This window comes from Phalacrocorax carbo, chromosome 15 (assembly GCF_963921805.1).
Source record: "Phalacrocorax carbo chromosome 15, bPhaCar2.1, whole genome shotgun sequence".
NCBI classification, from domain to species: domain Eukaryota; kingdom Metazoa; phylum Chordata; class Aves; order Suliformes; family Phalacrocoracidae; genus Phalacrocorax; species Phalacrocorax carbo.
In genome coordinates, this window is record NC_087527.1 from 6,718,234 (window position 1) to 6,744,764 (window position 26,531).

Consider the following 26,531-nt stretch of genomic DNA (forward strand, 5'->3'; position numbering starts at 1 on the left):
ATTTTAGGTCATTGTCTTTTGCCTGTCACAGAAAATGGCTCCGATGAGCATCAGAAGCTTGCAGTGTGTGAGCTTTTCCTCAGAGAGGACTAAGGCCTGCAGTTACGCTAGTACAGGATTTCTGATAGAAGAGTTGTTTTTATGCCAGCCAACAGAGTTACCATAGGGAAGTCACCTCTGCCAAGTAAAAACCACTCAGGGTTAAATATTCAGGACAGGGCTCACCTGTGACAACATGGCTAAGTACTAATGACTAAAGGTATCTCCACCCAAAACAGGGAATAAATCAAACTGATTCTCTGTAGAGAGAGAGATGTTGGGGCAGAAGATTAGAAACAGTAATTATGTAAAGTCCAGGTAGAAGATAAACTCTAATGAGGGGAGACGTTATCACTCTCTGCAGCTACCTGAAAGGAGGTTGTAGAGAGGTTGGTATTGGTCTCTTCTCCCATGTTACTAGCGATAGAATAAGAGGAAAGGGCTTCAAGCTGTGTCAAGGGAGGTTTAGATTGGATATTAGGAAAAAACTTCTTCACTGAAAGAGTGGTCAGGCATTGGCACAGGCTGCCCAGAGAGGTGGTGGAGTCACCATCCCTGGAGGTATTTAAAAGATGTGTAGATGCAGCACTTCAGGGCAGGGTTTAGGAAGCGTAGTAGTGCTGGGTTGACAGTTGAACTTGATGATCCCAAAGGTCTTTTCCAACCTTAATGATTTTATGATTCTATGAATTCCTATGTCTTCATATAAAAGACTACATGTGAGTAGGATGGAGCAGGGTTGCAAGACAAAGTTTCACTTAAAGGATCAAGTTAACCTTTAGTATAACTTGCTGAGTTGAACGTGACACTGAACTTAAAATCTGTGTCCTGTGATCACCTCCCAGGGAAAATAGGTGGTGAATTTATTCTCCTAGACTGCCTGTTACCTTCTTTTAAGAACCTAAGGATACCAGAGAAGCTGTGCCCTTCAAATCATAAATTGCAGAAGTTATAAGTTCCTTTTTCAAATTCTTTCGCCTGGTTCCTTAGTGGTAGTCTTCAAGGTGTGATGGCTAAACACTCAGACTGACCCTCTCTTTGCTGCAAGAAACAAGCCAGGTGATATCAAGGATAGACCCAGGTGTTGACTGTCATGCAGAGTTTTGGCTCGTGCAGATCTGTCTGTGCCACTGCAAGGGCAGAAGGAAGACCAGGAGTTCACTGCACTGCCTCAGGGCAAAGGCAGTTTGTGTCTTGCCTCTGTTGGGGTTTATAAGATAGCTAGTGCATGTTAATTGTCTTGCAGTACAAAACCTATCTGTTTTCACTAACGGAGATGCAGAATGTTATGTCTGCACTATATTTTTGAAGCAATTACTTTGTTTTTTAACACCAGGTAACCTGATCTTCTGAAATCCATCAGGTAACCCATGTAGTGTGTGTTGATGCCACATCATGAGCTGTAATTTAAACAAGGGTAATGCAACTGATGAGCTGTGCCAGGGTCAGAGGAAAGGTTGGAGTCAAAATAAATGTGAAAGCTTTTGATGCCTGTAACAGTAATTTCCTGTGTCCCGGTTCCTCTTCATCTCTAGCTGCTCTGCAGGTGTGCAAAACTCTCTTGTATTACAAATTCTGTAAGGCCAGAGTGCCAAGGCAGAGCTAACGGTGGGTGACCTCTCAGGATGGGTTGGAGTGGCCCTCGTTGATGACTGTTTGGAAAGACCTGTGTTCCTTCCAAAGTATATAATTTGGAAAAGTACTACTTGAGGGAGTATTTTGAAGCTGTGAGGACTGACAGGCAGAAACAGAAAGGGAAAGGATAGCTGTGGAGCCCCTCCTCAGGTTCAGCGTCCAAACCCTCACATAGGCTATGCTTGAATCCTGTCTTGCAGAGGCCACTGGTACCGCAGGGACTCCGCAATGTAATAGCTCCCCTCTCTCCTGGGCTGTCAGACGCCGTCTATTATAGCTCCACATTCAAAAATAGCAGGGCAGTAAGGCAAAATCATAAACTAACCATAATAAAATTAATGCCTCTGTGAAAGTGCATTGCCAGCGCTGAGCTTTTGGGAAGGATGATGTTGCCAGAAAGCCACTGGGTGCTGGCAGCTCCTGTGTGTTGCTGGCCGGCATGTTTGGAGCTGAACTGGGCCTTTTGTTAAAGATGCAGCATCCCTCTTTGCTAGGCAGGAAAGAACAGAAGGTGTTGGGCGAGGAAGAGGATTGTTTGAGTCCCTGAATTCTCCCTGGGGCTGGGATGAAGATGCAGCTGAATAACTCGTGTCTCTTTCTTGCTGCACCTTTTCTCAGGGAGCATGACTGTGGGAAGGGCAGCGGGGCCCGGAGGAGAGGAGAGCAGAAGACGGAATGACAGACTTTGTCAATGCTAGCTTGCCCCTCTGTTGACTCAGGATGCCCAACAGCTTGCATCAATCATTCTTGGCCTGGTTTTGAAGGGATTTCCCCCTGCCTCCCCTCTAGAAGCAGCTATTTCTGGAAGGACTAGATGCAGAGCTGGGCAGGGCTCAGTGCCCTCTTGTTACTGTCCATTTGTTTCTATGGCCACTGGCTGCTGCATTGGATATCTCCGTAAGCATATGTCGTCCTGAGAATTGTCTGCAGCAGGTGGATAGGCTCAGTAACCAGACTGATGAACTAGATTTTACTGTCTCAAGATGGGTTTTTTTAAAGATTTGCAAGTGTAAGGCAGAGTTAATGTTTGGTGCAGCTTCAGCATATTTTTTTTTTCAGAGAGATTGATTATTTGCAGGAAAATGGAATGATGAAAATGATAATTAGAACTGGGTGGTTAAGTGGCATGGAAGAGAAGTGTTTATTAGGCAGGCTTTTGTGGGTTTTCTTTGTCGCCTTGCTCTTGCATATCTGTGAAAGTGCTTGTGTGGTAGGGGAACCATCAGAATGCAGAAATTCCCATTATAAAGAGAAACCATGGGCTTGGAGTCCAGGATACTCAAGACGCCAGTTAGGTGCTACACTTTCCACTGCAGAGAGCGCATTGCCATGGAGCTGACTGCAATGAGAGACCTTTGCTGGCATCAGAGGACTGTCACGATGGAAGGTTATCAGGGAATACCGGCTGCTGTGCATCTCTGGAGGAGGAGCCTTAGTGAAATATGATTGCTGTGACAGACATAGTGTCTGGATTCAGCTGGTAATTTGCAGATTCTGCAACTGTCTGAACATACTTTGTGTGCAGCTCAGCCGCTGGTGGTTATTTAGGTTTGCAATTCTAGTCGTTTTTCCCAGTCCCCTTTAAAGCATGCCGGAGCCAGCAATGAAAAACAGCATAAACCTCCTACATTTTGTAAACTACAGCTACTTACTGTTGGGCTGTGCAAGTCAAAGATCAAATTTCACTTTCTTATTTCCAGAAGGAGATGCAGAAGGAAAGATACATCATTTCTTTCTACTGAAATGTGTAAATTCTGTAAAGCCAAGCTTTTCTTCCCCTTCCTGAAGGGAAGGGGAAATGCTTTCCAGGTGTCCTTCCTGCCGTGCTTTGCCTGTACAAGCCACAGCTTCAGTAAATAGCAAAGCTGTAAGTATTTAGCCTTTTGCCTCAACTCCTTGCATACATTGTGGTATAGGGCAACAGAATATTTTTTTTTTCATGTTCCTCACCAATCATTCTAGAAATATCTAAGTCAGCAGAATAGATAAGGAAAAAGACTGGAACATAGTCTGAGTTAGAAGTGGCACAATCGTCCATCAGGAGCGACTCTGTGTTCAGTCTTCCTAAAATCTGGCCTGTGGGGCACCCTGGTGTGCTCTGAACCTTGCCTGCAGTGCTCTAAGCTGCCCTGCTCTGGGACAGTTGTGCAAAGGCTGGCGTGCTGCCAATGCCGTAAACTGGTCACCCTTGGCACCGCAAGCCGAATGGCTCCAAGCAAGTGTGTTGGGTGGTATCAGCTCTGGCTCCTGCTTGAGCAAGGTGTGTGCCCCTAGCTGAACTTCTTTCTGAATGAATGGCACAAGAGCTTGTCTAAAACGTGGACTGCCTCCCTGGCTGCCTGCCTACATCCCTTCCTGGCCCAGAATGATTTCTGTCTGGACTCTGCTGGCAGCCACAGGGCTCCTGCCAGAGATGAAATTACAACTCTCTGTGCTTCAGTTGTGAGAGTCCCTGTGCTAGCAGTTGTGCTGCAGGTTTGGCTGGAAGCATGAATCCGTGCAACCCTTCCTCTCTGGAGAAACCATCACAGGGCATGTCAGTGTGGAGTGAGCTCATCAGAACATGTGCAGCTGATGGGTTGTGGGCCAGGTTCCCCTCCTGGTTACCTTGTCAGACATCCAGAGTCCTTCCACAGCTGTGCAGACTTCCCCCAGGTTCGCATGCTGCAGCCTGTCACTGAGATGAAGCTGGAGCAGAGCTCACGCTCAACAGCAAGCACAGCTTTTCCTTACCGCAGTGCCAGTGCCCGGCCTCGCAGCCGGGATGTGAGCAGCCTGCACGTCCTGGCATGTGGCTGCGCTGTGCCACGTCCTTACAGAGTCAGTGGTGCTGCTCTGCTGTCGCCCAGTTCTGTCATTGCAGTTGTCCCCAGAGCAAGCCAAGTCACTTCACGGAGAGTTGCTCTTCCAGCTGTGAACAGCTTCCTCAGTCCCATTGCAGCTGCTTGGACCCTGAGAGAGAGGAGCCTGTGCATTGCATTTTTGGAGCATGCAGGGGTCTGTCTTTTCCCTTCAGGGCAGGCACAGCTGGCGTCCTCGTATGTGCCAGTCCCCAGGAGATATCTGTGGCTGCTAAGCAGCTCACAGTTCCTGTGAGCAGGAACTGTTCACACTGTGTGATGAGGTTCTGGAAAAAGTATTTTTCTGACCTGATACTGGGAGCAGCTTCCGTGCCTGTGCCACAAACCTGGACTAGCTAGCATAGAGCAGACAGAACTGCACTCACCTCTATACTGCCATGTACGTTCAGGGAGCAAAGAATGATATTTCTGTGGTGCAGAACATTGTCTCAATTCCTCAGTGTCCATATTGCTTGTGATCAATCCAGTGCATTTTTAACATAAATACTCAGTTATATGATGAACAGCTCTTAAGTGTGGGTTGGGGCTGATTCAGACTCCACGAATGAGTTACGTGGCACTTCTGTCTCCGTAGCTATGTGATGTAGCGAACTGTTGACAACAGTGTCTTGTTACACATGCCACATCCTATATGTGTGTAGAGAAGGCTGGGAGAACAACTGGAAAAGAGCATAATCCACTAAAAAGGGGCTATGGGGACAGTAAAGCAGCCAGAAACATTGGCCCTTTGATTCCAGAGTGGTGAACCTCCCTGTCCCTTACCTGTACAGGCTGCAGAGATGTTGTGTAGAAGGGTGGTGGAAGGCTGTTGGTCATTACTGATTTAGGCCCTGCAGTCACATCTGAGCTGCCTGGCTTCTGCTGCGTGGCAGTACACCATGCTGTACGTTCTCTTGGCTTGGTATGGTTCAGGCCATCCTGCAAGGCTTCATGAGGTACCAGCTCACTGAAGACTGGCTAGAGTCCAGTAGTCTGTCTTACGTCTTGTGGGGTGAGCTGGGCTGGGCTGTTACTACCCCATTCCACTTCCCAGTCACAACCCCAGCTTAATGTGAATGAAACTTTGCACATGTGTGAGATTTTTTTCTTACGATTGTTGATAGTTTTTACAAAAATTTGAGAAATGTGTGCAGTGAAGTAGAGACTCTTCTGGTTAGCTAATGTGTGCTTGCAAAATCTCATTTATATTAGGTTCTGATTTCTGTAGCATGTGTTTGGGAAAATAGAAAGCACACTCTGACCTTCCATACTGCACAGTGAAGCAGGCCCTTTGTGTGTCTGCCTGTTCTTCCTGAGCGGTATCTGAACTGCTGCCAAGAAACCCCTTCCATTTATGCTCCCGATCACGTAGCGTTAGTTACTTGGGTGCACAGCAGTGCGCTGGGTGCTGCTCCTATTCTATTGCAGAACCTAGTTTTGCATGGATTGTCATTCACAGCAATGATCCTCTTCCGTTGCATTCAAGTGGCTTTCAGGTTGTTTAAAATATGATTTCTCATAGGGCCAACTTTATCTCTTTCCCACTGAAAATCCAGAAGTGATCGTCACCTGGTCAGTTGCTTGCTTGTTTGTGCTTCATTATCATCAGCCTCAGGCGGAGGGCTAAGAATGAAATTCATTCATTAACTGCAGCTTGAGGGAGCCCATGGCAGTTGTGTGGGATTCAGCCATGTGAAGAGGTGGTCTGACCCTGGGGCTGCCAAACTTTTCAGAAAGGAAAAATCTTAAAATCTTGTGACTACAGTTATCTTGTTATGCTTGCAAACAGTCTGGAAAATGAGGACAGGATATAAATACCTCACAAATGAGAACTGGAAAGAGTCTTCAGGCTAAAGCAATTTGTCATGCATGAAAACGTCGACTAAGATGTCAGAAACAGGCTGTGGAGGCAAAAGGAGGAAAGCAGTACTTGCTGCAGTAAGTGACAGGGCTTTGCAGAAAACGAACAGAGAAGGTATTTGTTTCTCTGCTTTTCTCTTTTCTGTCCCTTTTCCTCTTCTGTGGTGAAGGCACCAATTCAAAATAATTTATAATGTAGTTGTCTGCCAGAAGTGGATTATCTGCTGCCTGTAGCAACATGAACAGGAAGGGCTCAGAGAATATACCTTACTCCTTATAGCTTTATCACATCTGACTGGAGTTCCAGAAGTAAGGAGCAGGCTGAGAAGGGCTTTGCTAATTGATAATCTATATTAGTGGTTAATGCAGCCACTGCTAATAGAAGTGCAGGAATGACAAGTTTAGGGTGTGACCACTGCTACTGTATTAAACAGCAAATAGCTTTCACTTCTTGAGCTTTTTCAAGAGAAGAGATTGGAAACTCTGTGAGAGCTTCTGTTAAAAATTAGTGTCTCTTTGTTACTGATACCACAAGAACATCAAAAGGCTCCAGCCCGTTGCATAAACACTGTGCGTACATATTGTAGAGATGGTAACTTTGCAGGAGTGTTCTCCTATCTTGTGTCAAAAAAAAAAACCCAGTATCTTATCAAAAAGATCAAGCAGCAAGAAAATAAATGGGTGACTGTGGTGCATCTATATTCATAAACATTTTTAGTGCATGGGATTAGCTCTTCACTCTTGTTTCTCCATTATTCCTTCTGTTTTTCTCTGGGGTTCTTTTAGGGGATCTTGAGTCCTGGAGGTACTTTCAAGAAATTGAAACAAGCTGGTTTTTGATTCAGCCTCTGCGTGAGAAACAGCTTTCCAAATCCCATGACACTTTACACAGGATTTACAAACAACAGAATGGTTGATCAGGCTGCTAACCACTCAAGCAAAAGACTGCTCCCAGTCCCTGCTCTCCAAAGAGGTGAGAGACCAACATCAGTTCCTAGGAACTCAGTGGAAAATTACCCACAGAAACCAGAAGCTGGTAAAAAGATCAGGCCCTTGCAGTTCATGGACTGGAGACTTGCAGAAAGAAGGGTCACTTTCCCTCTGAAAGTTGTTGTCTGATCTGAGCCCTTGCATGAAGCCTAGCATCACAGAGCCTTCTTGCTGATTTCAAGCTGGTTTTAATATCTATTTTCATTATTACTTGGGGATGAAAGCTGCCAAGAACCACTGACTGCCCAGCATGCAGCTTCAGCTCTCAGTCTCCCAGTACTGTGCTGTCAGAAAGGGGTACGGTCCAGAGGCACCGTTGGCTGGATTGGCAGAAGTTTCCCAGCTGGCAGCTGAAGTGGTGGAGGGGCCCAGCAGGATTTCCAGGGATCAACCAGGAGGCTGAGCCGAAGGAGAAGGGGGCTCCACAGGGCATAGTAACAATTTGCACAATTGTTACTATGTCGAGACTAACCGTGGCTTGAGTGTTTTTTATTTTATAAGACATATGCCCTTTACACCAAAAGCAGTGCTGTAATATTCAGGTCTCTGTGGGACCAAAGAGTTTGCTTGCTTTACCAGGAGACAGGTGCTAATGTTTTCCTGGCTTTTTGAGGAGGTGTTTGCAAATCCTGGTCCATGTCGTCCAGAATCATTGCTGATTTGGTACTAGACCTGAGGGTGATCTGATTTATAGAACCAAAACCTTAATACTGGCCACTTGCTAGAACGGCCTAGCTGAGCAGATCAGGGTAGCACAGGTGTGCTGAATCCCTCTGCGTAGGGCTGTTGAAGGGGTGTGAAGCAGCCAGTACAGAGTTAGGTTAGAATGGGGCAGAATGGTTTTCTAGATTTCCTCATAGGACACAAGCTTTATTTTCACCCCTCCTGCCCCTGAAGTCTCAGGTTCAGCAGGTGTTGTGATTTCAGCTTACCGAGAACTTGTGAGAGATTTGACTCAGTCTGCAGAATGTCTTCCTGGACAGTTTTTGCAGCATTGTTCAATTCACTAAAGTTCAGTGTTTTTCTGGCCCAGATGTTTGGCACTGTTGAGCCTACAAAGTTGCAGACATACACCTTCCAGTTCATATGGTTCCCTTGTACACTTACACTTCAAATAGCTGGTCTTTGAGGGGCCTCTGATTAACCACTGGGACTTAAGAATCTCATCTGTGCGGGTACACATTGAAACCCTCATTAAAAAGTGCAGTGCTATCCTTTGCCTTGTTTATTTCAGCCCCTCAGTGCAGATGGTAGCCTTGCTTCATTAGGGATCTGGGGCGAACTCCCTCACATCCTGGAGGAAGGCTTGCTTTCTTGGAGGAAGGCCGAGTACCAGCTGCTAAGAAAACATTTGCCATGTGAGTTCATTTGAGGATTCTGGGTCTTCTAGGGCACTGCATTACATCTTAGACTGAATTACCTGCGTGGGTGAGCGAATGCGTTCAGTGATGTGAGCAACAATAGCGCTTAAGCATCAGGTAGTTGGATTTCAGTAAGAGAGCGTAAATTCTTTGCCTTTCTCTTTCTGTCGTTAGCAGCTCTTTTTAGAGAAAGTCAACTTGACTGGATTCCTACAGGGTTGTCCGGTTCAAATGTGATAGGATCAAGCAGAACGAAGGGAAATCTGACCAGTGCAGGAAATTTGGGAATGTGCTAAAAGGCCATATGCTTTGTTTTGTTTGGACTTGTGACTCAAAAGGGAAATGTAATACTTCCTGAGGATCTCCTTTAAATGTCCGCACTTGACCTCCACAGCATACAGATTTTAGCTGAAAGAAATGCAGTCTTCTGGTTTTACTTACTTCTCACAGTATCTGCAAAACTAAGCACTGTACTGAGACCTGTACCCAATTGCAGTGAAAGAAATGAAGCAGAAGACTTGTGTTAGAGCTGCAACTCAAGGAGCAGTGCTCTTTGGGTTTTCAGAAGGTCTACCTCGGCCAAGGCTTTCCTGTATTGAGTTTACAGTGAAGTGGAATCCAGCTTTATGAGCAAGAGTAGCATTAGGATTGGCACAGGTCAGCACACCTGTGTAGGAGTTAGAGATTTCTTTGCCTGCACAAAGAGCTTCTCTGAGTTCTGTGAGCTCCGAGTTTGGCTTATTCTTCCAGGACTGACTTTGCCCAGGGCATGAATCACTCCTCAGTGTCACCATCTCAGAGGAGCTTGTGGTTTTAAATGAGGGCTTCTTTTCTTACATCATCACTAAAAATGTCAAGTCAGCCATCCTCCCTAAAGTGATTTCACACAGGAGCCTTTTAGACGATGTCCAGAAAGCTACCAAATTTTGGCTACTTGGGATAAAGATATGTGAGCTCCAGGTGATGCTTAGACTTGATGCTGAGATCTTCTTTGTAGTGTTCCTGCCCTGGTGTATTTTGCATTACTTCCTTTTCTTTGTGGAATGAGAATTCAGTGCTGCAGAGCCCACCCCAGAAACAAGCATGCTCCTCCCAGGTACCCAGCCTTCACACAGTGAGTGGTGTTCTGCCAGCTCGCACAGTGAACCTGAACAGCTTTTTCAGTATGAGTGGCAAGCAGTTTTACTCTTAAGAAATGGGTATTGGTGTGGACTAGTTGCTGCTTTTGCTTTCCAGCAAAACCCTGCTAACTTAGGCAAGAATATTTGTGGTTCTCTTAAGGGAGTAATTCAGGTTTGGTTTTACAAGTTTTCTCAGCAGAACTGGACACTAGCTCCTAAATGATAAGGGAGGAGATTGAGTAAATGGATTTTCCACTGGAGCAGCATTATTTTGATCTCCAGATGAGCAGCTGAAAGTCAATGTTCCCTTTGAAGCCTTTGGTTTCAGGAAGATGACCGACTATGAATAATCTGACAGTGGAACCATGGTGCTGCTCAAATTTGCCTGGATTCACATAATTTGTGTGATTCTTTTGCCATGAAACAGGAAGAATGATCAGTCCTCTGGAACATTGTAATTTCCCTGCATGAGTAAGGAAAGAGATGGCTGGGAGCGGATTGTAAACACAACCCATGGCAGCCTCTGTCGTGGGCAGCAAGTCCTTGACACCTGCAGAGCTATGGATTTAATCCATTAATCAAGAGGGGACTGGAGCTATCTCTTCCTGCTGTCTATTTTGAATTTTTCTATTGTGTCATTAATTCCTGGTTGTTCCCGTTCAGTTAGCAGTAGTTACAAAGTTCCTTCCAGACATTTAGATTGTTGTGCTTCTGTTCCATGGCTTTGGCTTCTTTGGGGTTTAATTTTTTGGTAGTTTCTATGTAAAAGACTGAGATCTTCTGTGAATAAATTGGATTTGACGGGGATATTGATTCCAGTGTATTCTTTTTCCCCAGGAAATCATTAACTAAAAGCAAATCAGTTCCTTCTTTCAGCGTACAGATAACATACAGGAGGAGAATATTGCCTGCTGCTTTCTTTCTTATTTTCAAAAGATGGCCACACAAAGGAAGAAGCTGGATGTGGTACTGGCACAACAGCCTTGCCTTTCAGGGAGGAGGGAAGGGCAACTTTGAGTGTTGATGGGGCACCTACTGTGGGTGTGAAACTTGCATTAGTACATAAATCAGTAGATCTCCAAGGCTAGTTGTGGAATAATGGTGGATTCTGAGGAAATTATAAAGGGGCTTAATAGAAGTGGAGATAAAGTGCAATTTACAGCCATTGGATCATTTTGGTGGGTCTGAAAGTACTCACTCCCTGTTATGCTGCTGTCCTGCCTGTGTGTGCAGCAGTTACGTAGCCCATGCCTATAAAACAGAGCTTACATGCTTACATACAGAAGGAGCTTAAAAGCTTACAGTGTTGCACTCCCGTAAACTAACCTGTGTACTTCCTGCACAGAAACGTTACACTGATGTAAGATATGGTGAGATTTTACTCTTTATGGTGACACCAGCAGAACTCGTCCTGTTAATACTTTCACATTTAAGTATTTCTTTGCGTGTGTTCAGAAACAATCTGTTGAAGCTGCCTTCCCCTCATCACTACCAAAATACACTCAGATGAACCAGGAAACCTTTCAAGAGCAAGAATATGCACATGAGGAGGCATACTGGCTCTTGAAAAGAGCATACTGCTGACTGTCCCGAGTACAGATGTAATGAGTATGCATGGCTGATCTTTTGGATACGGCTCCACTGCATCATGTAGGATCAGGCACTGCTGTTACCCCATGCCCAGAGGAAGAATGGAAGGAGAGAAACAGCATGCAAGAGCATGCTGCAGTAAGGCTTTTGAATTTCACAAATGCTTAGTCCATGCCAGTTATTTCCCCACCTTGGCTGTAAAAGCTCGATCTCTGGTCAATCCTAATTGGTGTCTGTGGCGATTAAGACTACCTTAGAGTGAGATACCCGGTAAAGCATTTTCACCTTGCCCATTTTAGAGTTGTTACACAGTGTTTTCATTTAAGGAAGCTGTGCAATCAAAGAATTGTTCAAATGTAACATAACTGGGATATGAACATTCTCTGGCAAGGGTGAAATATTTAAGAAGCACATCTCTCCAAGTCACCAGGTCCCTATTAGTTGTCATTCTGTGATGCACATCTGCTTAACATCAGACTCTTTACCTTATTCAGCTGAAAAGCCTAAGCTCACTTTTCTTCCCAAGAAAAAGAGCAATTAGAAGCCTTTTTCAGAACTCCCTTCTGTGCCTCAGCTCAGTGGCAAAAGAATCTGCTTTCTAGTAAAGTGATAAATAGCATGATTGGAGGTATGAGCAATCCCCACTGTAAAATTTGTCTTTGTCAGATACAGAAAGCATTGATTTTCTTTGTTTGCTGATGCAAAACCCGACTGGTATGAAGCTGTAGTCTCCCATCACCCTGCTACCAAGCCCAGGTTTGCGCTAGCACAACTGGAGTCTGTTTCACATGCGCAACTAAGTGTCAACCTTGTACTCTCACTGCAACGTTTTGACTCTTAACGCCAGTGCATATGGGAATACCCCTACCCCGTTGGCCCAATGTGTGAGCCACTTAAGAGTTCCCGGTGGATCCTGTTATGTGGAGGGTTTTATTAAGTATACAGTGATGAATTTATCTTCTGGAATCCTATTAGTAACCCCCTGAAGTGAGTCATTGGTGTCCCCCAGCAGATGTAATCACCAAATTGTTCCTAAACACTGCTTTAATGTCAAGCTTTGCCATCTTTCCACTGATTGCCTCCACGAGCACATAGGGAGTACTGATATTTATCTTGCTGGAGAAGAGATGCTGCAGGGAACCAAGCCCCCGGGAAGCCAAAAGTGCCATAGGCTCTGCTCATGCAGACTCCAAGATGACTGAGAAGTGCTTCTCTCAGAGCACTCAGATCAGTTAACAGTGGAAGCTGCTGCAGAATAAAACACATGGGGAGTGTTAGTGTGAAGGCCATGGCAGAGGTGGCTTTCCTGGCTTTGGCTAGCTGTTGTGTGAGCAACAGCCTTGCCTCTGGAAACAGCCCTGTCTTTCTAATCAAACTGGGCTATTTCTTGTCAGCCCTTCCTGTTCCATTTCTCGTTTTGCCTCTTCCTGCTTATTTTTCTTCTCTACTTCTCTTATCCTCCTCCCACATCCTGGTTTGGATGATCCAGCCCTGGGCACTTGGACGTGTAAGCCAAGTTGTTTTGCATGCCCCGAGAATAGTTGCCAAGGTTGTACCCTTCATTCTAGGTCTTCATGTGAGCCTGGAAATGCTATTGGGCAAAGGGATTAGGAGTCCTGAGAATAAACATTTCCAGCCACACAAATTTCACTGTGATCTGCTTCCCAGTCTAGGAGAATGCCTAAAAATTTCTTCCCATGTACAGTATGAGCAGTCTCTGCATCTGGCAAGTTCCTCTTGTGCGCAGAAAGTCTGAGATCTGCTGCTTTCCGTTTATGCCTCTTCCCTAGCCATAGTCCATTAACATCATCTGAGTGTCTGTCTAGATGGCTCTTTGCCATAGCTCATCTTATTCAGCAAACTGCATGCATAAATATCCTTTTTTAGCAGCCCTAGGAGACACCAGTTTTCACTGATTCCTTGTTTTCCAGAAAGACATTTCCATTCTCTCCTCAGTTATATCAGAAGTGCTGCTGGTGGTGGTGGCCTGTCTTCCAGAATTAACTGAGGGTGCTGAATCAGTTCTGCTGACTGTTTTGTGCTGGGTTTTAACTTTGCCCAAAGCATCCTATCGTTTGTTCCATGCAGCAGTGCGTATCAGGAAGACGAAGGGAGTTCCAATGCACCTTAAAGCCTATAATGGGCCCCATGCATTATTGCAGTCTGGGCTTGGGCTAGATGTCTGTGTGTATCTATTTTTTCAGGGTTTTTTTCCCTAGTGAGGTTGCAAGTGACTGAATGTTATGTGTATGTTAATCTTCATGCAGATTTCTGTAAAAATTGATGAAAATTCAGAGCAAAAATGTCCATGTTTGTTTTGTAGCAATCTCAAACCATGCCCCCTCAGGCCCTCCTTTAGATAAAAGCCTTTCTTCACTGGTGTCAGCCAAAAAGTTACTTCACTGCACTGCTCAAGAGTCCGTCCAGGACCAAACCACCCTGACGCCACGGTGAGCCTGACCAATGTGGAGCAGGGCCTCCTCCCAGCTCTGCCTGCAGCCGCACGAGTGGAGGTAGCTGGTCCTGCCCGCGCAGCCCGGCCGGTCGCAGCAGCACCGAGGAGGGGCTGGGGCCTCTGCCAGCATCTGCCCTCCAGGAGCGAGGAGATACGGCCCTCTCAGCTGACTGCTGCACCGGGCAGGTCCAGGTCCCTTCCGAAGGCGTCGCTGTCCTGTTGGGCGTCCATCTTGCGGTGGCCAGCTGGATGCCAGGTCTAGCTGGTGATGTGGAGTTTTCCGACGGGAGGAGTTGCGGGTGGTAGGAGTGAAGTGAAGGCGGCAGTGCTCTGCAGGCTTTCTCGCACAGGTAATTTTTGGGGTGAATATGGCTTTGGTCCCTGTTGTGAGCCAAGTGCCTGTGTCTGAAGAAGAACCCGTCCTTTCTGCCTCGCCGTCCTGCTGGAAGCATGTCTGTTCAAGCTGTCTGTAGCTGGAGACCCCATGTCTGTGGTGCTACCAGCATGAACTAGTGTTGGCTTCCTCCTCCCAACAGGGAATTTTTCCTTTCATGAGTGCCTGTGCTTCTGCAGAGGCTATAAATAATATTTTACTGGAGGGTTTAGCTGGTTTTCACACCACCTGTCATGCTGGCTGTTGGAGAAACACCTCCCAAGCCTGAGAAACCACCTGACCATGTGGCAGTGTGTTTGGGGGCTTCGTCCCCAGCCTGTTGCTAGGGTGTATGTCACTGAAGAGTTGCTGCTAGCTGCTCCTCTCTCTAGTCTGTGGTAATTACAGCAGCAAAAGCAGCTTATTTGTAGTTCATTATAGCATGTATTGGCAGTAGGAAACCCAGTGCTGCTCTCACCATCTGTGGGACTGAGCCCAAGGCTTTCCCATCCCGCTGTCATGTGGAGTGGCATCACAGCCTTGCAGGGATGCTGCAGGGCTTCCTGACAGCAGCTGCTGCTCTGCCACTGCTGTTGCATTGTCCCTTGTGTTGAATGAAGTTCAACTGCAGCACTAAGTGAAAAAAATTAAGATATTTTGAATTCTGGCAGTTCCTCCGTTATAATTAAGCTGCCTGAAAGGATGCCTCAGGGAGAACAAATGCAGCTTGGCTATTTACGGAGCTGGCCAAGGGAGAGCTTCCTTATAACTTCTCTATCTTATGACCTATAAATTGTGTTTAATAGCTAATCTGTCACCACAGGTTCTTGTATCAGAAAAAATTGTTTCCTTATTAATTTGAATCAGCACAGCATATATACAGTTCTTTAGTGTGGAAACATTACTCTGTTAATGCTGCTGATCACAAAAATAGTTTTATCACCTGTGCTCTCTGCCTCCTGCTCTGGCCCATTGATCTTCCTGACTCACCATTACTCTTCCAATCATGATGTAATTTTAGTAAAAATAATTTTAAGGAAGGTTTCTCCTGCCATTGTTTCTGAAAGTCATGAAAGGCTTATTGCTTTAGGGATGCAATTTCAACAGCAAAATATGTTTCTAGTTGAGAGGTGCTGAGCTAGCTCTCCTCCTGTATAATATAGTTTCTGATCTGCTTTCGTTTTATATCTGAACTCTAGATAGTGTGACCAGGAAGAGGTTAATCACTTGCCTTGAAGAGAGGAATTAAAATCCTGCATCTGTGGGGTATGGCCAGGCTGCAGGTGGGAGTCAAGCAGGAACATACCAGGTTATCAAGGCAAGGCGAGTGTCCAGAGGGAATGCCCAGGGTGAGGGAAAGCTCTCTAACTTGTGTAGCTCCTGGGGTGGAAGTATGACTTCTCAAGGGAAACATGGCAGGACTTCCTTGTCTGATGCTGGGTGGGTTGGAGAGGTTCATCCTGGCCACTCTGGGCACTGAGGGGAGCCACCACCATCCCTTAGCTACTCTGGCTGCTTAATTTAATGAAGTGGTTTCCTTCCAACCTTGATGTCAGTAAGCATTTCTGTGCACTTATAGCGTGGAAGAGGCAGCTGCTTAGAACAGTTAAAAGAGGTGGGCTTAAATCTACAAATTCTTAGCTGAATTTAGCCCTGGAGGACCTCTTGCTGTCTGAACCTTGCTGCGGAGTTATGGTCTGAGTCCCATCTAGTGTACAGAGCAAGAAGCTCACTTTTTACAGCTCATCTTGTGTTCCCTGGGTGTTAGGCTGGTATATTTTTCAGTGGTATTGCATTGAAGCCTTTCTCCACTTCTGTGGTGTCCAAATTGGAGAGAGCGGGTTGGCATTACCTGTGAGGTGCTTTCAGTTGCACCTCTTGCACTCACTGTATGGAATCGCCTTTCTTGGGAGAGCTTTTGGTGTTGCACCTAGGGATATTACACCCAGAAGGCCAAACTGTGCTTTCTCCTTAAACAAACAGCACCAGCGTCAGCTGCATTGGCGGGCCATCCAAGTCATAGCAAGAGGGGAGTAGCAAAATAAAATACAAGTCTGCCACATAGGTTGCTCCAGCGGTTGAGCTCAGAAAGCAAGAAAGGAGGGAGCATGCCTTTCTTCCCAACACTGGAACAGCTGAAGGGGCCCCACCTGTGTGCAGCCTGGTGTTGTGGTCAAAGATCCTGCCTGTTAGGAAATAGGAAATTTGAACAGGTGATTGGGGAGCTCAGAATCCACTGCATGAACAGAACGCTAGCCTAAGGATGCACTGGGTGCACACAGCCAAGGATCAGAAAAGGGTGAGGCTGCATCTTTGCTGGTAGCATGGGGTTATGCCATTTCAAATAGTAAGGACAAGTGTCCTGAGATGCTGTGTCACCATCTTGGGTGGAAGGGTGGTCTGGGTTTTTCCTGAGCTAGGGGGCTAAGGAGGGGTGAGACTGACCACTCACCCTGACTGCTCCTTTCTAGACGTTTAGAAAAGACGGCTGTTGTGGAACTGGGTCGCAGCAGCAGCTAGGCGGCAAAGGGAATGCACAGGCAGGGGCCATGGAGGACTCAGGGTCAGGGCTGTGGAGTGAAGAGCCATGCTGAGGCAGCAGATACGCATTAGGCAGAAGGAACACATCCCTGCTCTTGGCTTCTTGCCCTGCTGTCCAGCTGTGTGTATTCTGGCTCTGCCAGGTGGAAGGACGGACTGTGTCCTGGTAGATGCAGTAGGCAAGAGAGTCTGATCCTCAGATAATTTGTCTTGTTAAATACAGCTGTTTCTTGTGGTAAGAGCTCAGGTTTTCAAATAGCTGTATTTATTTAAGATGTCCCCAGGGGACAGATGCTCCAGCTGCTGACATAGTGTTGTCTTTGCTGCAGTCCCAAGGTTGTTTGGGGCTCAGTAACAAATGATATTGTGCTAGAAGGACCGTGATGCTGCACAATAAGAACTGCACTCTTCACAGCATCACATGATTGGCCAAGCAGAAGTGCATGAGGATGTTGGTGACTGCACACTGGCCTGCTGGTATTACAAGATAAGCAGCAGAGGCATCTCCCTTCTCTTACCTGAGTGCTGGCTGCAAGTGTGTAAGTTTTCCAGCAGCAGGTAGTCAATGGCTGTTTAGCCTGGAAAGAAGAGTCTGTAGACTCCTCGTGGTGGCTGAGCCTGCAACATGGTTATATCAGATTATGCGTTCTGCTGCGGGTTTCTGACAGTGCTTTGGTATCTGCCTGCAGGCTCTCAGGAGCCTGTTGCTTTGATGTGAGCTTACTGGGTAGAGGGTGGAACAGGGCAAGCATTCACGTACAATGTTCTCTGCAGATGAATATCATTATTTGTCTACTTCCTTAAGAGTTGCCATACAGGATTGGTTGCTGTGTTACCAGGACTTGGTGTAGATGTTAAAGTAGTCATGAGAGGTGACTTGAAGTGTGGCTGCCTACATGGGAAGCGCTGCCCTGTGAGACAGCTCAGCTTGGTCCTGGAGTGCAGTTTTCTGCAGTGATCACTTTCTCTGTTTCCTCAGTGGTCTCTGCATCTTTGCAGTGCCGTCCTTCCCCTCTACCTGGTACGTAGACACACTGTACACTTCCCAGAAAGAAGTAATCTTAGCCCTATTCTCCCAAGTCAACCTCATTCCTTCTGCCTCTGCCTGAGCTGCCCTGAGAGGTGTAGAAGAACTGCAGAGAGCAGGTTTTCTAGCTGCTAGTCACATTCTTTCTCCAGAATGGCTTTTTGTGGCTTTGATTTCTAGGACTGGGGCCATCTGACTTGTTTGCATGAATGCTTGTACTTACTTTTTCTCTCTTATCCCTGCAGGCAGCATCCTCAGCACTGAGTAGTCTGGGCCACGTGTACACAGCCATTGGGGACTATCCAAACGCACTGGCTAGCCACAAGCAGTGTGTCCTCCTTGCAAAGCAGTCCAAAGATGAGCTCTCTGAGGCGCGGGAGCTGGGCAACATGGGAGCAGTGTACATTGCAATGGGGGATTTTGAAAATGCGGTGCAGTGCCATGAACAACATCTTAAGATCGCCAAGGAGCTGGGGAACAAGCGGGAGGAAGCTCGAGCCTACAGCAACCTAGGGAGTGCTTACCACTACCGGAGAAACTTTGACAAAGCCATGTCGTACCACAACTATGTATTGGAGTTGGCCCAGGAACTGGCTGAGAAGGCCATTGAAATGCGAGCTTATGCTGGCTTGGGCCATGCAGCTAGATGTATGCAGGACCTGGAGAGGGCTAAACAGTACCATGAAGAACAGTTGCACATCGCCGAGACCCTACAGGACCGAGCCGCTGAAGGCAGAGCCTCCTCCAATCTAGGTAAGACCATGACATGGAGCAGAATTTGTATGGGAATGCTGTACCAGGGATCTGCTGCCAGGGTGCAGGAGGTTTGCTGTGTGCTATCTTCTTAGTTACCCCAGTTTCACCAGATTGTCTTCATAAATTAAACAGGCACTTGGCAGATTGTGTGCCGATGTAATGTGCCCCGTGTTCAATTATTAACCTGCTCAGAAAGGCACCAGAAAGCACAAGTTCGTGGCAGATGGAAAATTAAAAGGTAAATTGCATTTGAAGAGCTATTCAGATGTCAGAAATAAATGTAAGATACATGGGTCAAATCCTAAGTAAGTTTGTTTTCAGAATGTATAGATTAAAATAGAGTGTAGGAGTATCGTGTTCTAAGGAGAGACATTGGCATTCTGCTGGCGGGCTGGGAAGGACTGAATTACATCAAAGTGAAGTCCATTCCTGCTTCTTCATAGCGCCAGATGTGGAAGCGACCAAAGATGCGTTTTCATCGCTGCCATGGGATACAGCATTTGCGCTGCTGATATCCCAGCTGTTGTTAAGGATGTGTTCTCAGCTGGCTGGGAGTGGCAGAACAGGGCTGTTGCTGATATAACAAAATACGTGTTTGCTGGCAGCTCCTGAATCTCAGCTCTTGCAGGCTGCCCCATGCTGTAAATTAGCTTCTGTTTCTGCTTGGCAGTTGGCACTTGGTTCATTTGTAGATGCTAATTGTACTCTGATGTTATCAACAGCAGGTAATTGAAAAGGGCTTGATGAATTACTTAATTTCTCTTAATAGCTGAGTCTTCAGGAGCCGAATGAAGAAGATAAGACGAACTGGAGAAAACAAAACAGTCCTAGCTTTCTAATTAGTGTTGCCAATCTCCTCCTTTACACAAATTAGGGCAAATGTATGAAGCAAAATAGGCGTGTAAGGCAAAAGAGCCTGTGGCATGCTTACCATTACAGAGCAGTGAGCAGGGATAACGTTTCTGTTAGTGTGACAGAGCACCCAATGGGCAAGAGGGCTGGGGGGATGAAGCCTTGCATCTGGCTTCCTCTAATATTTATGTAAGGGCTTTTGCAGAGAGCAACAGCAGACGCATCTAGCAAAGCACAGGCTACATCCCCCATCTCTGCTGCCAGCGTGCGGCTGCTCTTTGAGAGACGCAGAGACATGAGGGATCCCCTGGTTTGTGACAAGGACAGAGGGGCCCATCTGGAGGATCTTGGATTGTCCAGGCGGGGAGCAGGGGGAGGTGTAAACTGTGGTCCTTGCTGGTGGAGGTGGAGACATTGTCCTTGGCTATGGTTGGGGAACGCACTGGCTTCCTCAGCTCATGGTCAGGACTGAGGGAAAGTTCCTCTTGCTGTGAAGCTTAACTTAATGTGTTTTGTGTCCAGTGGAAGCTGACCAGAGGGTGTGCAGGCTGCTTCTGCTGGCATAGTTACTGGGAGGCGGCAAAGCTGTGTTCAGCCATGAGCACCTATAAAACGGGGGTGGACGTGCTCTGAGCAGCACTGACAAACCTCCAGAGATCAGAACCACTTTTATTCGCCTCCCCTCTGAAGCAAATGCTGCGTTCTGGAGAACTGCCCCAATTATTTCTCAGTTTTGGGTTTTTTCCCTTCGTCACTGTGATAGTGAGCCTTCTAGAGTTTTCTGTATTGTCTCCTGTTTCTGTGAGCCCTTTGCCAGTGAGCAGACCACACCTTTTTTGCTAGAAGGAGCTTAATTAAAGTCCTGCAGCATTTCTTCTAACTGCCTGTATGTTCAGTGCAGTCTGTCCCTGTGCTACCCAGCATCATAAAAAAACCCTAACAAACGGGTACAGAAGTGTTGAGACGAGATGGGCTTAGCAATTTGCTCTAAGTGCTCATATTCACTGTAGTTGCTTTGCCTCATCCCAGAATGAAACACACACTGCTGCAAAAGGAAGCAAGTTGCTGTTGTTCCTCAACCTTTCACGGTACTCACTTGAGGTTTTAATTCTCTTACTGTTTTGCTGGCTCAAAATCAGTCAAGTTGGGACTAGAAGATTCATCTTAATATCATTGTTAATCTTACAGCAGCTTTGGCTTTAATTATGTTTTCAGCTTATAATTCCAGAAATTTTTCTTTAAAAAAATAAAAATAAAGGAAAGAGTTTTGATGTAGCAGAGAATGTTTTTCCTGTATTGGATTTAATCCTAAATATAACTTTCAGTTGGTATGCTGACTCAGTCACCCTACACTTCGTATTAGAATAGTTTTCCTAGCTTCTGAGTGCAGGATCTCACGTTTCAGCTGTTATTTGGCTATATTTTTATGTCTTCTCTGTCAGAGTTAAGTTATACTGGAGAAAGAGAACATGCAGTTCTTGTTGAGAAAGTGTATTACTGTTGTTTAAAATGCATCCAGTACCAATTAAAAAGTCAAGTCTTAATTGTCTCTTTCATCTAATCCACATGCAAAACAAAACCTCATCAAAATAACCATGCTGACAGGCAAAAAAATGTATCTAAATGTGTGTTGCCAAGCCAGAATGTTAGAGTTGGCCTCTTTGCTGAAGCAACAGAAATTTTCTGTTTGCTTTTCACTGATTTAGATGGAAAGCTCTCTTAAGTGTACTATCTAATGCTGAGCAAGACAGAACAGAATATAACATAGCCCAGCTGCTGTAGTGCTCTGCAGGGAGATGTAATGCGCTCTATGACTCGGTAAGCAGAAGCTAATGGCCTGAGGACAAGTCACAAGTTATCAAGCCCTTCACAACAAGGAGATGTGGAGTTTAACCAGAAGTCTCAGATTGTCAACCTTTGCAAAGCAGATGGTGTTTCCAAATGCCAAGGCTCCATGTAGAGAGCTGGCTTTTCAGCCTCTGCAGCTATTAAGGGTTCCCACTGCGATTAAGAGAGGACACTTCAGATTATTATTAAAACACAGTATAAAGTCTCTCCCTTGGTGCTTAGCGTTTCTTTGCAGTTACAAGAGAACTTCTGTGCCCTGTCTTCAAGTGCTTGGTATGTTGTCCAGAGGTGCCAGATATTTTGTCGTGAAACATTGGTGTCAAAAAATGCTGGTTATGTTTGGCTGTCTCTTCCCCAATTGCTGAAGGACTAGCTAACTCACCCAAGACCCCTTTCCCTCATCTCTGACTGCTCACAGGCGCGCTCATCCAGCCAGCTGCATGGCAGCAGAGCACGGGTCAGACGATGGATGCTGTTAGGCTGTCCTGTCCCCACTGAGGAGGGGGCTGGGACGTGGTTCTCCGACCACATCGGTGAGCTTCAGAACCACTTGTGCTCTGTTTTATCTTTCAGCATGTTCGTATTTCATTCTGAAAGAGCAGGTTCAGTCAAGAGTGGTGTTACCTCAGTCTAAGTTGGAGGCCACGGTGCAGCTGTGACCCCGTCACCACACAGAGGCTTTTTCTGTACTGGCTGATGCTAGTGGGAGACTGGAGGTCCCTTTGACTTCTGCTGTAACCACCTGCCAGGCTCCAGCATAGGAGCTGCAAAGACTGTTCCAAAGTTAGTCTGACACTTTCTCTCTCACCTTACTGATTTGTTACCTGAAATGCAAAAATCAGTGATTTGTATAGGCAGAATATAACTTGTATTATTATTTTGCTGATGTCTTATACAGGTTTCTACCCAGTTCTAACTGTATTCATCATTAAGGAAAGAAAGCTTGTGAATTAATGTAATTTGTGCCATTTTTGGTGCTTTACACTGTATAAAGCAGTAAAGGCTATCTCTGACCATCTCTCCTCATGTCTGCTGGGTTCTTGTCTCGGGCTGTTCTGCTGTATCCTTCATGTGCTACTCCAGAATGTAGTCTAGCTGCTGGACCAGAAGGCTGCCTTTTACTTTGAAGTCAATGGTTATAGGTGTAAGAATGAGCCAGAAAGCTGATGTTTTGAAGTGACGGTGTGTTTCTGGATCCTTCTTCCTTAAGTGGCCACAATAAATGGGTGACAGCTTAGGCAAACTAATGTGATAGCAGGCTCCGTGGGTGAGGAGAGCACAGCTTTGTTCTCTGTTATGCTACTTGGTTTTGTCCTGGGTATCTCCTGGTAAACATTTGCTCACTGTTTTTCTCCTTTCTTGGCAGTAAAGAGGCTGACTAAAACATTTAGAACTGTGAAGGCTTCATCTCCCATCCATCTGCGAACCTCATTTTTGTCTGTTGAGGAATGCACAAAGAGAGAATATATTTGGTAGGTGATGATTTTGGAGTCTGAGTCAGAACCTTTCCTTCCTGGGCTGTCCTTTGTAATTACCACTGGCAAATGATGGAAACATACCAGGAGGTGATGTGCGGGGTCTCTTATCAGGTTCCTCTTTTCCCAAGTGCACCCTTAATATTTAAGATGAAGTTCTGGGAATGTGCTTGAGCAGGGCTCGTGACAGAGAGCAGCCTTTCTGGTGGACATAGTATCCAGGGTGAAACCCATCGATAGCCTCTCCAGAGAGTGGCAGCACTGGCTCTTTCAGTAACCTGTTGCCCTAATCTCTAGTATGAATTTTACTTCTCTGGCTGCCATTTGACTTTCAAAGCCATGCTCTGTGTCTGACTTGCCATCTTCCACTTTCCTTCTCCTTCATGTGGGACAGGAGAGGTTGGTGTCCTGGGGCAGGACTTCCTATTATGTCCAGCTCCAAACACTTCATTTTTTATCAAGTATAGTATTAAGTGGCAGTGGGAGAGAGTCTGAGTTGGCTCAGCATCCCCAGCACTCTTACTCCATGGTAAGTTCCTCCATGTTGAAGGGGAGGGGTAATTACAGTGAGCAGAGGACTTCTGACTAGCATCCGTGTCTTTCATCCACCGCTCCCATGGACACAGCTCCTGAGTTGTCAATGGCATTTTAATGGTGACCACTGTGACTGACTTTTCTTATTCCTCACAGTGAAGTGGAGCCTCTTCAGGGTACTTTAGCTTTGGGGCTCAGCTGTGGCGTCCTGTCTGCTCACTAGGACCTCCTGTATGACCTTGGGGTACCGAAGGTTTATCTTCCTCTGTCAAGTCAGCTGAGTATTTGCCAAAATAATCTCCAGTGCTACCAGAGATGTTGATCCAGGTAGGGTAAGAGGGCTCAGATAGAAAAATAAGGAGAGGAACTTTGTGACCAGAGTAGGATTCACGTGGTGATCCATGGGTAGCAAGAAGAACCTCAGCCTGATCGAGCATCTTGTACTCTGCACACAGCAGTGGTCTGGCCTGAGGGCTGTGATGGCTAATAGATACACTAGTACAAGAGCTATTTAGAAGGAGTTTTTTGGGCACAAGCTAAAGTATGGATTTCACACCAGGCTCCTGACATTATCTCTTAATATATTTTTTTAAGGTACTAGGTGCTAAACGCAGGAACTTGCATTCCATGCTGCTCCAACACCTCTAGCAGGCAGGCAGCTCTGCAGATGTTTTTCTCAGCCTAAATTTTCCCATCTCAGTGTCATGTGGACAGCAGAAGCACCAAATGACAGGCCAGACCTGCTTGGATGTCATCTTGGTTTCTAAGATACCCACTTGAAAACTGATCTAGATTTGGAGAGATGGATATTAAATTATTGCATGTTCCAGATGAGCAGAATTCCTTGCAGCCCAAAATAAGCCTCTCTCTTTCCTAAGAGGCTTCTGTTCTGTTTCTTGACGTTTTGTTGCCAAAGATTGCAGCTAAGGAGCTTGCATCATGCAGGACATGGGAAAGAATATGAAACAGCTCGTGCTTGACATGGCTCACAGATAAGCATACGTGAAACTAGTAGCAAGGTGTAGAGTCAGCATCCCCTCAGAGCAAGCCATATGTCTGCAGTCCAGGACCAAGGTTGTCTCTGGTTTTATCAAGAATTCTAAGTCTATAGCTGAGGATAGGCTGAGGATGGGAAAACACCGTTGCCACTTGAGGGAGGGAAAGAGCAGGATGCTTGGCTGTTAGGGGAGGGATGGCAGCTTGTACAGAAAGGATGATGGAACCCACTGAATAGCAGCAACAAAGCAGGGGAATGAACTAGGTGATTGCTCTTGTTTCCAGGCGCTAGGGCAGCAAGGCTCAGTAGATAGTAGCAGGCAGTCTGTGGAGCCTGTGCATCTCTGACAGACTGTGTCCCTGTAGTCACTGTAAGATCTGGGTGGGTGGGTGTGTCCAGCCTTGCGGTAGGAAAGATCTGCATGCTATTCTGAGTTCTTCCAGGTGTCTGACCTTCCAGCCAGTCCTCCTTCTGCCTGTTCTCTTACTCTGTATTTCAGCCTGTTGGTATCTGCAAATCTCAGCAAGTTGTGGCTGGTAGCTCCTACCAGTTTCCTGGTGACATTTTTCCTACTCTGTTCCTTGAGAAGTAAGGCTATGTTTTTATTTCTCAGCATGACACACTTGGGATTAATGAAGCATACGGAAATGATCTGTGAATGTGCTTTTATAGAGAGTCTTGCTGATGACTTGCTTCATTCACGTCCTGCAGCAGCCACTTCTGCCTAGGATATTATTGGTGATGTAATGACTTGGTGGTGTAAGGGTTTTTGGGGGGTGGCCTAAGAGCAAATGTTCTGTGTGCTGTGCAGCACCATGGCATGCAAGCTGCAACTCATGGAGGCAATGTGTTTTTGAGGTGGTGTGTGCTCCAACAATACAGGATGTCCATGCTCCCAGTGTAATTCCTTGGCCCATGAGTGGTTGCTGCTGGCCTCAGATGCTCTCCCAGAAAAGCTGTAGAAGCTCAGAGTTACCAGGGGAATCTATGATCAAATTAAAAGAAGTGGAAGATGCCTTCTGAGGCATTGAATCCAGTCTCATGTTACTGCACATGCCATGTAATGGTAATACCATTATTCATAAACTAACCACATGCCATTTTAACAGTAATGTTTTGTTTGCTTCACTCTCCTACTCTAGGGCTGTTAATGGACCCTTGGCACTCAGGTGGTGAAAATAATTTCTAAGGTTGGTGCCCTTCTGTGGCTACACCAGCATTGGTCTGAAAAGTGATTAACTCTTCTGCATCCAATAGGAATTGCATTTGTCATTCTGTACTGGAAATACATCATTTCACTGGGTAGCTCCTTCTCTTCTCATTTCCAGTTGATGACTCCCTGCCCTTGTAGTCTTCAAGTGCACATCTTTGCGTAGTTTATTGCTGATTTTCATCACCCCATTCTTGTTCTGGTACACAAGGTTGTCCAATCCTTCCTCCATAATAATCCCATCCTCCTCTGTGTCAGCAGTGCTTCTTAACTGGGCTTCATCGGTACATCTCAAGTAGTACTTGCTTCCTTTGTGCCAAAGTCACCACTAAAAATCTTTAATATTTGTCTTCTTTTCTACTTTCTGACTCTTAATCAAGAGGATTCTGATTAAAGGACAAGTTATCGAGGCAGTCAGCTGAACTCAAACTTGCTTTTAATGTGTTTTCTGTCCTCTCTTTCCCTTTTACGGTCACTTCAAGCTGAGTGCTTTCCCACATCTGATTGCTTGGAGGAGGTGGAGGGTGGTGCTGGTGGAGAGCAATGGCATGTCCTGTCTCCTTGAGGAGTCTGTCCATTTAGCAGTAAGAGATTAGGAAAAGCTTGCTTGTCCGTTTATTCTGGGAACTCTGGGTTTTCAGAAGTGGTTTTCAGAGAGAGGTGTATTTAGCTTTCTCACAGGTGGGACCCACTGTGTTACGTCTCACTGGGCAGAGCCTGGCAGGGCCCCGGTGCTGGAGCTGAGGCACCCTGAGGGGCTGGCTGGGAGGGGGACAGTGTTTGGCAGACAGGGCTGGGAGCGTGGGCTCCTTGGGGCAGTGCTGATTCTGCCTGCTTCCAGCTCGGACATCTCTTGCCGTTTCCAGGGGAGACATTTAAGTAATCCCATCATTTTAAGTTCTGAAGCAATGGGATGCTTTCACAATGACTGTTTTTTGCAGTTTCTAGGTTATTTAGCTTTGTATCCAACCCAGTTCCACCCCTTGTAATTACTTTGTGGTTTTTCTGCAGAAATCGGTGGTCTTTC

At 46.1% G+C, this 26,531-nt stretch overlaps 1 protein-coding gene across 4 annotated transcripts in view; it reads left to right on the forward strand.

Annotated features, from left to right (window-relative positions):
- Positions 1–26,531, forward strand: part of TTC28 (tetratricopeptide repeat domain 28) — a 196,283-nt gene that overhangs the window by 124,973 nt on the left and 44,779 nt on the right. For 3 of the 4 annotated variants that reach the window (XM_064466755.1, XM_064466756.1, XM_064466757.1), the window contains one exon: positions 18,078–18,585. In XM_064466755.1, the coding sequence (XP_064322825.1) occupies positions 18,078–18,585 (508 nt within the window). Of the gene's footprint in view, positions 1–18,077; positions 18,586–22,680; positions 22,761–26,531 lie in introns of those variants that run through there. The other variant, XM_064466758.1, reaches the window with a different exon arrangement.